Raw genomic sequence first — 16,309 nt, forward strand, 5'->3', positions numbered from 1 at the left:
ATCAATTATCTGTGAGCCCAAGTGCAGGTATATATATATATATATATAAATTGTGATTCGAAACATTCGTTCTCCGAAACCAATTGAGTACCACCGCGAAAGTACCAATAGATTGGAACATCTTGAGTTCGCAGTTACCTAAACAAAGCGAGCGAGGTGTCGGCTTTTAATATATATAAGCCGACACAGGTCAGGGAGGTTTGCTGGAAGAGAGACACTGCGTGAGAAGGGAATATAGTACGTATGCGAAAATTATATTTGATGCATCAACCCTGTTGGTAAAGGTCAGAAAATGGTGTGAAAAATATTTCCTTGATACTTCGCTAGAGCTTCGAATCTGTATGAACCATCCTTGAGTTGGCCGCGCGATGCCGTTCGAACTGGGCGCTTGAGACTTGTTTGCTATAGCTGCGCGACGATTTCAATTTTTCATTATTCCAGTGCTCTGCAAAACTTTCGCGACGTCGAATTAAGTCTGTGTCCTCGTCATACAGGTGCATCGCTTCGCCATTCAGGAAAAGAGAATTGGCATCCACGTGATTGAGGCAAACTGTGCTATAGTACAGAAGCGGCTTCTATGAAAAGTAGACGTCCCAGCGTACATTAAAGTTAGCCTTGGTACGGAAATCAAACGCACGATGGTTGTCGGACCATTGTCTGGCCGCCACAATCACTCTTTACGAATAGCTAGGACCAAACCAGGAGGTTAACACAAGGCAACGCGCTGCCACGTACGCCTTGCGGATTTTCGCACTGAACTCGTTTGGTTTCGTCTCCGTTCATTGCGAGAGAAGAGCGCCCTCGCTTTGGCACTGCGTGCTTCGTGCACGTTTGTGACTTGGTTCGCGCGTTATCGTATGCCAGCTATGGCCGCGTGCCCATCGACGCAGAACTGATGACATTTCTAGATAAAAATGGTATCGCAGTGTTCGGCTGGGCCGGCACTTTGTGTGTGCTACCACTTTTCATGAACTGCAGCAGCTGGAGCGCCATGCGCATTGTATGCGGAGAACACTTCAATAGTGCAATGGGCGGCCCCACTGCGGTATGTTGCTAGGCAGCGCATGTGCTCGTACGAGCAGGTACCGATGCCGACGTCGCATGTGAATACAAAACACTATACAGACTATACGCACAGTTCACAGACATAGCTAGCCTGCTTTAAAGGGGACACTAACTTTATGGCGGCGTTGCCATCGCCCGCCTTTCGTTATTGCGTTTTTTCTGGCTCGCTCGCAGTTTAGACGACTTGATGGATATATATATATATATATATATATGTGAAGGATCGAACGCTAAACCCCGGAGAAGAAGCAAAGAAATGTTCGAGTCAAATAAATATTCGCAGTTTCACCAGAGAGGCGAAGCACCGATTGCGACAGCAAATTAGTGGATAACTGTACGAAGCAAGGATATATATATATATATATATATATATATATATATTTATACACAAATTAACCTTATATGTGCTCCGAGTGCAAGTACCATCAGAAGGGCTTAAAATAGCCCCTGCATGCTCTGACCGACAAAGTAGTGCCAGTAACGGCACCTCTGCTCTGCGCAATAACAAAAAACAAATCCTACGTAAAATCTGAACACATAACGTCGGCTCATAGGTATCTCTAAAGCACACCGATCTCTTAATGGAATAGCGCATTATATTTAGCAGCTTCTTTGACTTACTTGATTTTCTATGATTTAGCCATTCGGTATGTGTCACTCGGTGTGTGCCGTTCTTGGGCTGCCTTCCAGAACGGGTATACGCCACTCGAAAATGCGTATGTGCCACTGTGGCAGGAGATTAACATAAGGAGAATTAACACAGCACAAGGAGATTAACCTCCTATAATTTTGCTACAATTCGAACGCATTTTTGTTGGAAACGGCGTCATATTGTTACGTGTAGCACCCCGCACCTCCGCCAAACTAATGTTGCGTGTAGCTGACGTACGAGTCTATTTACAATATATTTACACGTAGACAAACGGTGGCAATGATGGCGACGCTATATCAAGCGGTGGCCACGTCGTCTTCCTTCTCCTCAGTGCAGCCACACTGTGGCGGCTGTTGCGTAGCAATATGGTAGAAGACGTCGTTACGAGCGCTTTGGTCCCACTCTACATATATTATGGCCCACGTGCACCCCGGCTCAAGCTATCATTTTACTCTAGTGTCGCTTCCATTAGGCTGCATCGTCCACAAGTATGAAGACTTCCCTGCATCAAGCGTTCTCAAGGTGGAAGTGGGCAAAACTAAAAGAGCCAGTATGTAGCCAGCCGAACCACTGCTGTAGCCCCGAAGCGCCGCCTGCGAGCGTACGCATCTGGGCTGAAACCTCGCGGAGGTGACGATACTATACAGCGTGGCCGAGCGTGCCGAGTGGGGGGTCCCTTCGGCAAGGCCATCGCATCGGCCGTGACGGCTGCTCGGAGGGGGGCGTCATTTCGCAAATTACGCGGAAAAGTACGCGACCGAACCTGCCAGCGAGATGTCATGCGTCGCCGTCCCCGCAAACGGCTCGCTGCAGGGTTGCGGCGAGGCCGTCTGCGTGCTAACCACGCTGGAACTCATGCAACCAGCGCCAGGGACGAGCGTCCCGAACGCAGCTTGGGTGCAAAGGCAGTTTGGGTGCGAAGACTAAACACAAGCCGAGTGGCCGTCAAAGGCCATGCGCGGGACGATGCTTTCCGCAAGTCCCACGTCATATGGGGCAATGTCACGGCACTTTTTTTGCTCCTTTCTTAAAATATTCTGTCGCCATGACTAAAACAAATCAAACACACTCTGCGAGAGCGAATGCCTTTCTCCCTCCCACTCATTTTGTGTTCTTTCTAAGCTCTATCTGAACTTTTATGGAGGAAGAAGATTGCTCAATAACGATTCACGCCTGACCAGCACGCGTCTACTTGCTTGTGCGTCGGCATAGCAAAAGCTCTTGGCCGGAGACGAATGGTGCGATGGTTGGTTGGTTGGCCGGTTGATATTGTTTACCTCCCAAAGCAACTTAGATACTAAAGGAGACGCCATATTCATGGACTCAGGATTAATTTGACCCCACGTTTCTTTTTCTTTTTTTCTCTTTCTTTCCTTCTTTTTTTTTTTTTTTTTCGCACACCCAAAGCGCAGTACGCAAGGTCTTCGCATTCCGCCCCCGTCGGGAACTGAAGCCGCGACCTCGCGCTCATCATCCCAACGCCACATCCACTGACTCGCCGCGTCAGTTTCACAAGATGTGAGGACATCAGATGAAGCGAGAGGCAACCAGCGGGCGAGGCCTGCGGGACATCAAGAATAGGCCTGCGCGCATTCGCCAAGCACGACGCGGCTCCGAGCCGCACGTTCAAGCTCCAAGAGACATTCACGCTCGGTCCCCTGCACTTTGTCCTGCTCCTCGAGTCACTCACGGCTTTGCACGAGGGATTACCGGGCATGGACTTTGGTCCTGGGATGCGCGTGGACCAAGTGCGCATGCGTTTATGAATCAACGCGGAGCTGGTCGGCTCAGCTTAGACGCAAGCTACACATCTTGTCGAGCGGCATGGACCTGCCGCGGAAGCGACGACGCAGTGAGGCGAAGAGAGATCTATCTGCGATAATAATCTGCGCTGGGTTGGGGGGGGGGGGCAGGGGGGGGGGCTGCTGCGCAGTACCGCGAGCCCCTAATAGTTTGTTCGAAATCGCATCTGACCGCAGCCGCGTTGCGGACACCGGTCACGTCCGCTCCGCGCTGCCAAGTGCGCAGCAGACCCAGCGCTCCTCGCGGCCGGTGTGTCCTTGTGCGGCGTGGCTGCTGCCGAAGCGCCGCCGCCGCTTCTTCAAGAGGCCGCGCGAACGAGGCCTACCCGACGCTCGATGGCCTGCGCAGGCCGGAGTGAGCAAGTGCAGATGCCCGCGACTCTTTGCTTACTTTAAAGAAGTCGACGCCGGGCCTCCCCACCTCGGCAACAGCCGAGCCAACAAACGGTGGCGCAGTGGCGCGGCTCGTCCATCTCCTTCCATCGCCTGCCGCCGCCCACTGGCGCGCGATGCACCTGTTCAGCGCCGCGCACTGCGCACGCCGAGGCCGGCGGAAAGACCGCGGCTCGCTTCCTCTCCGCCTCTGGAGAGCAAAGGGTTAAAGGGTTGGGCGAAAGAAGAAAATAAAAAAACGGAAATGGCTTCACCGCGGGACACGGCACGCACGAGGCGGTAGCCTGCCTGGCGCTCGCCTTCCCTTGAGAACAGAGGACGACCTTCTTCTCGTGGCGCAAGCGAAGGGGGTTAAATAAGGAGGTCGTTACCAGGCGAGCCGGAATGATTCGATGCGTTTTGAATCCACGAATGATGCTGCGCCGTAGTTCCTGGAGCCCTGTAAGTGAGAAATAAGGAGACAAGTTAACGAGCGTCCCGCGTTTGTGCGAGATCTAAAGAAAAACAGCGCGTTGTGCTCAGTTGGCGCTAACGCGCGGACTCTCGTGAGGCCGTCTCGACAAGGTGAGATTCTTTAGAACTCGCAGGATGGTGTCAGTAACTTAGAACTCGGTAGACTGTTTTCATTTTTTTTACCTCGTGTTTAAACCTGACTCAGCATACGCCAGTGTTGGTTTTTATTTCTTGTCTTTTGAAGACTTTCCTTGTTCCCAATATTTTTTTTTAATCACTGCCACTGAAGTACTGCACGCGTTTGGGCATCGGAATTACGTGCCCAATCACAAGTAAAATGGCCTGCCAAGAACTGTGGCGCTACCAGCCTAGCTACACCTGATCGCCTCTCTTTATTCATTCAATAATTGTCAAAAAAAGTCAAGATTTAGAAAAATTATAATAAAAGTGATCATGTGTGAATAAACGCTTCTTGGCTCGCTCCATAGATGAAGCTGATGTTTGAGTAAAGCGCGAGATTTGTGACCAATCCAGAGCTAGCAAACGACAATTGGTTGGGCAAATTTGACGCTGCAGTAGGGCAGGCAGTGCCGACTTATAGGCATGCCTAAACAAGTTTGCGTAGAAAAATGGCCGCTGCTTGAGGTAAAAAAAAAGAATTTTTCCATTGACAGGACATTTTGAAATTAATGAGAATTTGTTTGCATTTAAAGATGTCGCTCATGAAAGGTAACGACGACAATCTTTAGTGACTGTAGTGAATTCATTTCGCAGTAATAATAATAAAACACAGACATGATTGATATCCGGGCCCACCGCCATCCCTTCTTTTAGATGTCACATCGTGTGCACAGCATATGAACAGGACCATAGTGTTCTTTCTTTTCCACAACTAAACAAACGTAAAACGCTGCCACGTTCTTTCCTCCAGGCAACATGGCAACTTTTACGATAGGAGGTACAAAAATCTTGCAAGCAGATAGGGATATACTGAAAGGTTCTTCGCTTGGTTATTGGTCACCAATACTATAGACTACGCACTGCTTGGTAAATAAGAGAAGGTAGGTGAGGACACGGTAGTCTCTTCGAGGTTTGAAAGATAGCTGACCGCTTAGCAACCTAAGAAGTTGTTTCTCTGCTTGCAAAGCTTCTTATTTAACTAACGTACGGGACATTAAAAAAATGTTGGCATCCATCTGGACGTGTCTACAAAGATGGACGCCAACATTCCCTTTCAACTGCTCGCGGAAATCCGCGCTACTGATTTCATTATAGTCAAAATCTCATAAGCAGTGCCTTCCACTCGCCTGTATTTGATGGATGAATAAGCGCCAACCAGGCTCAGAAACAGTAATGTCCAAGTAATTATGTATAAGCTCTGCATTGTGTAAGCGCCTCATAACGAAGACTACCAAGGCCGATCTATTTGCGGGGTCGTAACGGCCTACATCTAGAAAGTATGAATCCGAGATTATGGATGTTGTAACAATAGGCGTCGTGTGCAAGCGCGGTCACCGTTTTCCTTAAAGATATGCTAATGTCGAAAGGTCGCTTTGTTGACGTGTGGAGAACCCGGAACGACAAACAACCACCCTTAAACGCACAGACTTTCTTTTTTTCGCTTTCACGTACGGGAAGCGTGACGGAGGATACGTAGGTACTGCCGAGTGCGCTGTCGGTCTTCAAAATGTTGGTGCCTTCCGGTGGATCGCGATATATATATATATATATATATATATATATATATATATATATATTGTAAGCACTATATTGTAAGCACCGCACTCGCCGATCAGACGACTACTATACCGGACCGCACTCTTTCCCTCAACAGCGTTCTCCGTCTCCACCAGCTGCTCCCAATCTGCCTCATAGTTCCCGTTCGGCCAGACGTCGTTCTCCATCCCCTTACCGGCGCTCTACATCACCGCTTCGTCCCACTTCCCATTTTGTCGACCAGCACTCGGAAAACTAACTGTTGCAGTTTTTGGAGGGGAAACTGCTTCTTATCGGTCTTCGAAAATTCCTCCTGTTCGCCCGGCCAACATGCTTTCTGTGACTGTCGAAGGTGTTCCCGCGTCAGCTCTCATCGATACCGGTGCCGCCGTTTCTGTTCTTCGGAGTGATCTGTGTTCCCGGCTCCGTAAAGTAAAAACGCCTTATCTTGGACCTATTTTGCGTGGTGCTAATAATGCATTCATTCACCCTGACGGACAGTGTACTGCTCGTGTTCTCATCGACGGCATACGCCACCACATCGAGTTTATCATCCTTCCAATGTGTATCCATGAACTTATACTTGGTTGGGACTTCCTACATTCTGCTTCAGCCGTCATTTCATGTAGAGAGGAAGTTGTCCACATCACGGATACAGAGCTTGAACCTGTTGCGGACTCTTCACTTTCATGCGTGAACTTGGCCATCGCTGCAGACTACGTCCTGCGTCCTGGTCACGAATACGTTGTAGCCGTAACATCCAGTCAGATCGCCGACGGAGACGCCCTAGTCGCCCCTTCTTCCCGCTGTACTTCTCGCGGCATTCTCATTGCCACCTGTCTCGTCCGGTTTTCACGCGGCCGCGCCCTTCTGTCTGCTTGCAACACGACCCCAGATCCTGTGATGCTGCCCAAAGGGATGACTGTGGCAACGCTCGCCGACACTCAACCTATCTCTCTAGTCACGCTTTGCCCTTCTTCATCGCCAGCACCAACCTCAGGTTTGGATGATTCTTTCCCTCCTCCGGCCGTTCTTGGTTCTGACCTAACAGCCGCGCAGGCCGAAGCCTTAATGGTGGTCTTGGCAAAACACAAAGCCTGTTTCGATAGCTGTTCCCCTGTGTTGAGCCAAACTCCTGCGGCTACACACCGCATCGAAACCGATGGTTCCGCTATAATACGACGACGCCCCTATCGTGTATCGCCGTCCGAACGAAAGGTCATTGAACAACAGGTCGCTGACATGCTTGCGCGGAAGATAATACGACCTTCATCTAGCCCATGGGCGTCTCCCGTGGTCCTGGTAAAGAAAAAAGATGGCTCAGTTCGCTTTTGCGTGGATTATCGAGCGCTCAATAAGATCACACGCAAAGACGTATATCCAATACCTCGAATTGACGACGCTTTGGACACACTACAAGGGGCGGAGTATTTCTCCAGCCTTGATCTTCGATCAGGATATTGGCAAATTCCGATGAACGAGACTGGCAAAGAAAAAACCGCATTCGCTACACCGGATGGCCTTTATGAATTTAACGTGATGCCTTTTGGCCTTTGTAATGCTCCTGCCACATTTGAGCGCATGATAGACAACGTACTTCGTGGTCTAAAATGGAAGACATGCCTCTGTTATCTGGACGATATTGTCATCTTTTCGTCTGACTTCAGCCAACATCTTCATCGATTAGACGAAGTTCTCAAGTGCCTTGCGAATGCTGGTCTCCAGATCAATACAAAAAAAATGCAAATTTGCAAGCAAAACAATAAAAGTATTGGGTCACGTCGTTTCAAAAGATGGCATCCAGCCTGACCCCGAAAAGATTAGTGCCGTTCTTCAGTTTCCTCGCCCCCAGCAACAGAAAGATCTACGTAGTTTCCTCGGCTTGGCGTCATATTTTCGTAGGTTTATACGCAACTTCGCAGCAATAGCAGCTCCTCTACACAAGCTACTGGTTACCGGTGCCTCTTTCACGTGGACTAGCGACTGCGAGTCGGCTTTTCAAGCTCTTAAGCGGCATCTTACTTCCGGACCAGTGCTTCGCCACTTCGATAATCGTGCCCCCACCATACTCCATACTGACGCAAGCGCACAAGGTATTGGCGCAGTACTTCTGCAACGTAGTACAGCATCTAAAGAGCAAGTCATAGCATATGCCAGCCGAACACTTTCTCCAGCTGAGCGGAACTACACCATTACAGAGCAAGAGTGCCTGGCTATCGTTTGGTCGATTCAGAAATTTCGCCCATACCTTTACGGCCGCCACTTTACCATCGTCACCGACCACCATGCTCTGTGTTGGCTGTCATCAATGAAAAACATGTCAGGACGCTTAGGACGCTGGATACTCCGCTTGCAGGAATATGACTTCACTATAACGTACAAGTCTGGAAAACGCCATCATGATGCAGACGCATTGTCTCGCTGCCCGCTCTCACTCTCTCCAGGTAACGCGCCGTCGTCTTCCCAACCACGTCGTTCCGATGCTACACCTGCCTCTCACCAACTCTCGATAACGCCCCTGGACCAAGTTACGCTTTCATCACGTTCTGATTTCGTCTCACTTCAGCGGGCCGACTCCTACTGTCGAGCTCTCATGGATCGCCTTAGTGGGTTCGCCGAACCACCCAACAGCCGCTTGCGACGCCAACTTCGACAATTCCGCCTTCAAGGTGGCGTGCTACACCGCTACGTTTACCACCCAACAGGTCACCGGTGGGTCCCAGTTCTACCTCGCTGCCTTCGTTTGCGGGTATTAGAGGCTCTTCACGACGATGTATCGGCTGGCCACTTAGGCTTCCACAAGACTTACGACCGCATAAAGACCCGCTGCTTCTAGCCTGGCCTATCCTCAACGGTGGCCAAATACATTGCCTCTTGTGCGTCATGTCAGCACCGCAAACGCTCGACATCCCCTCCTGCCGGTTTACTACAACCTCTCCCTTGCCCGGACGCACCTTTTGAATTTGTTGGCATTGATTTATATGGTCCCTTGCCGTTGACACCCTCCGGTCACCGTTGGATTGTCACTTCGGTCGACCATTTAACAAGATATGCCGAGACTGCCCCTCTGCGATCCGGCACCGCTTCTGAGGTCGCCGACTTTTTCTTGCGCGCCATCGTCTTGCGCCACGGGGCTCCTCGCGTTCTTCTCAGTGACCGCGGCAAGGCGTTCATTTCACAAGTTCTCGAGGAAGTTCTTCGAGCCACTAATACCGTCCACAAATCTACTTCTACTTATCATCCGCAAACCAATGGCCTTACTGAGCGCTTCCACCGTACGCTGTCTGACATGATTTCCATGTACATCCGTCCTGACCACACTGACTGGGATAAAATTCTTCCTTTTGTGACATTCGCATATAATACTGCTATTCAACGGACTACCGGCTACAGCCCTTTCTTCCTTGTGTATGGACGATCTCCTTCCACCATATTCGACAGAGAACTATTTTTCGCACCTTCTTCGCTTAACGCGTCGCTTCCAGAAGATTTTGCTGCCCGAGTTGCACATTGCCGTCAAATCGCCCGGCAAAGCACAGAAGCTACCCAAGCTGAGCGCAAGCGTTACTGCGACAACAAACGCCGTGACCTACGTTTTCACCCTGGAGACCAAGTCCTGCTTTGGACTCCAGTCCGCACTCCAGGCCTCTGTGAGAAGTTCCTTCCACGTTACATTGGCCCATACACCGTTGTGCAGCAAACATCTGCAGTGAACTATCTCGTCCGCCCAGTACACTCAGTCACTGACCGGCGCCGCCGGAATGCCGAAATTGTTCACGTCTCGCGGATGAAGCCCTTCACTCCCCGTTTAGATAATCTCTAATCTGCGGCCAGGCTGGCCGCTTCCATGACGGGGGGAAGTTAGTGTAAGCACTATTAACGTACTTCGTCGTTTTCATTTGTACATAGCCATCATCATCTTCCCTGTTCTTCGACTTCTTCGCGCGTGGGCTGGGGGCGTTGCCTTTTGTGGAATAAACAGCGCTGGACAACTCGATCGGTCTCGGTATTATAATATATATATACATATATATATACACATACACACACACACGAGAAGAAATGGGGTTAACCGAGGGGCCCGATTTTTATTAGCCATATCATGAAAAGCCAACAAACACTGACACCAAGGACAACATAGGGGAAATTGCTTGTGCTTAATAAATGAAACAAAGAAACGACAAATTAATGGAAATTAAAGTGGATGAAAAAACAACTTGCCGCAGGTGGGAACCGAACCCACAACCTCCGCATTTCGCGTGCGATGCTCTACCAATTGAGCTACCGCGGCGCTGTTTTCTCATCCACTTTCTTGGGTATTTATGTGTCCTAGTAGAACCCTGGGAGTGTTAGCCAGCGCCACCACTCACAGACCTTGGCGGCGGACGTGGAACGTCCTTTTTGCCGCAGGCGTCACGAGAACGTGATCTTTTTGGGTGACGGCAACCGGTCAATAAACCCACATATGCTACCTGAAGGCATCAATGTTGCCGGATTCGAGACCCTCGTTAAGTAATAAACGAGAAGAAAGGGGGTTAACCATAAGGGGCCCGATTTTTATTAGTCATATCATAAGAAGCCAACAAACACTGACACCAAGGACAACATAGCGGAAATTACTTGTGCTTAATAAATGAAACAAGGAAACGACAAATTAACGGAAATTAAAGTGGATGAAAAAACAACTTGCCGCAGGTGGGAACCGAACCCACAACCTTCGCATTTCGCGTGCGATGCTCTACCAATTGAGCTACCGCGGCGCTGTTTTCCCATCCACTTCCTTGGGTATTTATGTGTCCTAGTAGAACCCTGGGAGTGTTAGCCAGCGCCACCACTCGTTTTCTCATTTCTTCTCGTTTATTTCATAACGGGGGTCTCGAATCCGACAACATTGATGCCTTCAGGTAGCATATGTGGGTTTATTGACCGGTTGCCGTCGCCCAAAAAGATCACGTTCTCGTGACGCCTGCGGCAAAAAGGACGTTCTACGTCCGCCGCCAAGGTCTGTGAGTGGTGGCGCTGGCTAACACTCCCAGGGTTCTACTAGGACACATAAACACCCAAGAAAGTGGATAGGAAAACAGCGCCGCGGTAGCTCAATTCGTAGAACATCGCACGCGAAATGCGGAGGTTGTGAGTTCGGTTCCCACCTGCGGCAAGTTGTTTTTTCACCCACTTTAATTCCCATTAATTTGTCGTTTCTTTGTTTCATTTATTAAGCACAAGTAATTTCCCCTATGTTGTCCTTGGTGTCAGTGTTTGTTGGCTTCTTATGATATGAATATATATGTATATATATATATGCTTAACATACAGGAATACAAAGTACACATTTTATACAAATCTGATTTACAATACATAGTATACGTAACATAACACAAAACAGCATGACATAACATATCAAGACGAAAAAACATGGACTGAGATTTCTGGTAGTATGGACACCAAGCACACAGGACCTTTCACATTGAGTAAGGCGGACACATTAATAATAATAATAATAACAACAACAACAACAACAGCCCAGTTGATGACTTAGTCTTCGCTTTTAATGTGTAGAGTTTTTCTAATAAATACCGAATTGCCAGCCATGTGCTAGCATAGCGGTGATGCATTTGTAAACAGTGTCTCCCGCCCATTTCGTTCTAATGGAAGTGCGCAGTTTGTGCTCCGCAGAAAAGCATACGCCCTCGCGCTTCGCTGTGACGAGACTGTGTCCTTACTTTATTGTTTGCGATACCCATCGTGTACTTTAGCCCCCTTGGCACGTTATGCGGTGAGTGTTCCACATCCCCTTCTTTTTACGTTTCCTCTTTCTCTCGAAAGGGCTTTGGACTCCGCATTAGCTGTGTCCACAACGTAAGTTCCGTGCTTACAAAAGACGCATGGACGGAAGCTCGCGTCTCTGGTGCACCGACAGACGCCTGCGCTTCACGTTCGCGTAGAAAAAGGGCCGCACGCTACCGAAATAGCTTGGCTCCTTTGCGCAAACTCTTGCCTCAGGTTTTCAGCGCCTGATAATTGGAGAACCGAGAGTCCCATGCTCGATGCTTGCTTGTGCTCTCCGAGGGGATCTCCCGGGGGAAAGCCGAATAAAGGAAAGAAAGAAATCGAAACTGCGTGGCACGAAGCAAAATCATAACAAGCCGCTCAGACGACGAGCGAGTTCCCGCTGGGACGGATCCTGGACGACGACAAAGAGGGGCTCGCGCGGCAAAAACACACAATTTACGGGTCGGCCGCCCGCGCGTCCCTCCGAGGGCGGCATCCGAAGGCAAATTTAGGGTCGTGATGAGACCGTCCATTCTTGCCGCGGGGATGCCGCCGAGCTGACCTCCGGCCCCGGCCGTCGGCGGGAGGTCGGTCATTTGGGCCGCTTTCGCAAACGCATATGAATTGCAACGCGCGCGCGCCGATAGCAGCGCGCCCGGGGTGGCCGCCGATTGAGTTGCAAGGCCGCGCGCGCGTGTTCGACCACTGGGGATGAATGTCTCTCGCAGGCCGCAGTTTACGATCAGCGCACGGGACCACCCGTGAGCTGGTCGGCCCTCGCGCTGATTGGCTACCGCGCTTGACAAGGCGGAGCGGCGCGCGGCCAGGTGGCACGGTGCACGCGCGGTCCAGGGGTCCGCGCGCTGGGCCACCTGGACGGGCCGCGCTGTGGTTCCCGTTGACGGTTCAAGCGCCGCTCTTCGCTCATCCGGCGCGACTCGCGGAGGGCTTCAGCGCCATCCATTAGCTCACACAGGGCCCCGGTCGGAGACCTCACGTGCGACTGCGCTCTGGCGATGCATCGATATGCGCAGCGATTTGGCCTAAATTAGGTCGGTATACTTGAGCGAAGAAGGCCCCGGCGAGTGACACCAAAGCACACGACCGATGGTGACTTATAGACACGTTCGATACTCATCACCGGATGGTTCTGCTCAATTCGGGCACCATTCCATCGTACGCGTGTCGTAAACAACTGGCGTATATACGTAGCTGGCACGGGACGTACTTCGTATATATGCGCCACGTATACCGTAACCGTGCGCGACACGCCATTGGACAGCAGTCAGACCGTTCCAGAGTGTCATGCCAGAGGATGACTCGTCTCCTGCCGTCATTTGCTGGAATGACTGGACAACAAGCATTGCGAAAGAAAAGAGTAGCGATATTTAGCGATGGTCTGTTCTTCCTCCAGCAGCGAACGTAAGGAAAATGATGATACTTCGCGCACCGTCCATGGCTTCATCTCTCAAACGCTATTTCCAAGGCACTGCTGCATCTTGGGGTATTTGGACAGAACTTAACTAATGCTTGGAGCTTTCGCTTACCCACACATATGCGGTTTGCTATAGTTTCGCATCGCTACGGTCTTTCAGGTCTCCGACCCCATTCATTGAGCGATTGCCTCTCCAGTTAACTCGGTGCCTTAAAATGAACATCGCAGTTCAATGAGTTCTCGCTGCAAGCCAAGCTTTCTTCACCTGTCCTTTCTTTTTTTTTTTTTTCGTTTCATTACGCTTTATTTAAATGTGCCTATAATAGCACAGGTTATGCTAACCTTGCAGACAGGTGCAGCAAGGTGTATCAAGTCTCGTGAAAAGACCTCATTTCTTTCCTGGGCAAAAATAATCACATACTTTTTTTTTGAGCTCTTAATATTGCGAGGTAAGGACAACTTCTGTTTGTCGAAGCCAATGCACGTACTGATGCTTATGTATTTTGAATAATTGTTCCAATAAGAGAGCCGCCCACTCCCATTTTCTATTTCCTTCGCGGCGATAGCTCACTGGGGAGGGGGGATTTAACTATCGTGAGGCAGCGTTTTCAGCTTGCTAGAACTGACGCATCATAGAAAGTATATTGCGCGAAAAATATAACTCTGTGTGTCGAACGTTATTTGCCTCCGGTGCATTGGAGGCCAGCGTGACATTCGCTGTATGCAGGAGTCATACCTTGACAAAACACAACATCGCCTTGACTTGGTGTGTCCGCCTTGTGCGCGCACGTTACTATACACACTATACCCTCGTATAAGCTGAGCCGTACGTCAGGACCTTGTTACATGCGGCGGTCGAAATGCGTGGCTCTACAAACAGCCTATGCTTGCTTTTCCCGTTTGCAGGCGGCAAGAGGCTCGCCGACTTGAACGGACAGTGCAGCATGAGGGGTGACGTCTACGACAACGAGGCAACATGGCCGTACGACCAGTGTACGAACTGCCAATGTCAGGTACTGGTCTCAATAAAAATGTATTCCAACCAAGAATAAACATTATTTCGTCTTTTTTTTTCTTTTTTTGAATTCGGTAGTGTGGACCTATATCATAAATAGGACGTTCTTATTTCATGAATGACGAGAAACACAGTGTACAGAGTACTTTTACTGCCATACCTGGTAGCTATAGGTGGCCGTCAAAGTCGTCACGTTTGTCTCTTCGCGTTCTACATGTGAATTAACCTTAGTGGCGTCAAGCACACCCGCGACTCAACCACACGCAGTCTTCTCTGCTACGCATCAGTGGTGGTTGATGCCACCGTGAAGCCCATTTCAACTCTGAAAAAGATTTTTAGCCGTGCCTTTTTTCAAGTAAATTTAGGGACGTCGGATCGCTCATGCGCTACTTGAGCACAAAACATTTCCCTTGTGTTCGGGTAGTGATAATGTAGTCAGTGAGCACGACACTCATGGTTGAGCTCATGGTCTGCTCTGGGCGATGTTCAAAACGCGCGTCCTGCTTCTCTTCCAGAATGGGACAATCATCTGCCAGCGGACTGTCTGCCCTCCGCTACAGTGTCCTCCGGAACATCAGGAGGCCAGCCCCGACAGCTGCTGCTCGCAGTGCCGCAGGCCCGAGGAGAAGAAAGCCATGTGCTTCTACAATAACCAGAAACGATACGTGAGTATACCAGGACATACATGCCACAGAATCGGCCTTTCTCGAAGACCGACGTGCCTTGCATCCATTGCCACCGCGCTACCACTCTGATTCCTCCTCACTCAGCTGCGGCGGTGAGAGACATGTACCTCTTGTGTGATCGCGATTTCGTGATCGGGAAAACATTCTCAATAATGCTATAATTGCTAATTTAGAGCTAAATAAATGAAAAAAAAAGGCGTCTGTGACCTCAGAAATGAAAAAATAAAGTATTTCATATTTGCACTGGGGGTCTGCACAGGCCAGTTGTGCGTAGCCTCAGAGATTGCACCAGCATGTTGCGCAGCGTGGATTCCGCGGCTGCCACAAGGTGCCGCGACGAGCCCTGACAGCCGCATGCAAATTTGATTGGTCTCTCCAAGTAACGTAGGTCCGGGCGCCCGAGCTCGCGTCGAGAGAGAGAGAGAGAGCCGCGCACGCCTGAACCGAAGTAGCGCCGTAAGGAGAAAGATAAACGACAATTCCCAAATTTCGGGTGAGGCCTTTCCCCCTTGCCATCCCGCTTGTGTAGCTTCCAGCGCGCAAGCGGAGAGGAAATGATAGAGAAAGACGTGCATCAGTGCGATAACTACTTCGCCTGTACACTTGAAGGACTCGAAAAACTTTTTCCGCAAGAGATTCGAGAGGCGACATCCTTTAATAGTGAGGCCATTCTATGATTAATTAGAAAAGTATTTTGACGGCCTCTTTAATAAATACATTTGTATTGAGAGTGCCTTCTTCATTCTTACTCTCAAATATTTGTATGCAGGGATGTCGAAGAGTTTTCACCTTGCATGCTCTTAAAATGAAAATAATAATTATACAGAAATTCGGCGCGGTATATTAGGAGGAATGGGAGTACTCAACATAGACAGCATCTTCCACGCGCAAGAGGCTTGTTATCATCGAAGACAACCAAAAGTAGCTTGAGACAGGTTCGTGTTAAGTATATGGGATTGTGTAATCCTGTGCAATGGGGCTACAGAAAATGCAACGGCGTCCTCCACTTTCAACAAACTTGTTGAATTTAGAATTCATTCCATTTTCTAAGTAAATGATGGCCAGCCATCTTACAGCGCGTGTGGGCCAAGTGGGTATCATAGCGCGTGCCATCTGCAATACGCGCGTTCGCGCACCATGCCAAGTTGTGCTCTTTTTCGGTGCAAATGTTCTTGTGGCACGGTACGGCGGGCGCATGCTCTTCCAAATATTGTCCTTAAAAAAGGTCACAGCTCAGTTAAAGCGGCCGCCATCGCGGCCACTCTAACCGCAACTCGGTAAAGTGTTTTCGTGTGCGCCCCACCAGGCCACAGCGCCAGG

At 49.8% G+C, this 16,309-nt stretch overlaps 1 protein-coding gene across 2 annotated transcripts in view; it reads left to right on the forward strand.

The window, feature by feature from the left end:
* cv-2 (crosveinless 2-secreting protein) overlaps nucleotides 1-16,309 on the forward strand; it is a 240,203-nt gene that overhangs the window by 190,012 nt on the left and 33,882 nt on the right. For both annotated transcript variants that reach the window (XM_050191325.3, XM_055061547.2), the window contains 2 exons: nucleotides 14,195-14,301; nucleotides 14,819-14,968. In XM_050191325.3, coding sequence (XP_050047282.1) covers nucleotides 14,195-14,301; nucleotides 14,819-14,968 — 257 coding nt within the window. The remainder of the gene's footprint in view (nucleotides 1-14,194; nucleotides 14,302-14,818; nucleotides 14,969-16,309) is intronic.

Source organism: Dermacentor andersoni, chromosome 1, assembly GCF_023375885.2.
Source record: "Dermacentor andersoni chromosome 1, qqDerAnde1_hic_scaffold, whole genome shotgun sequence".
Taxonomy (NCBI): Eukaryota; Metazoa; Arthropoda; class Arachnida; order Ixodida; family Ixodidae; genus Dermacentor; species Dermacentor andersoni.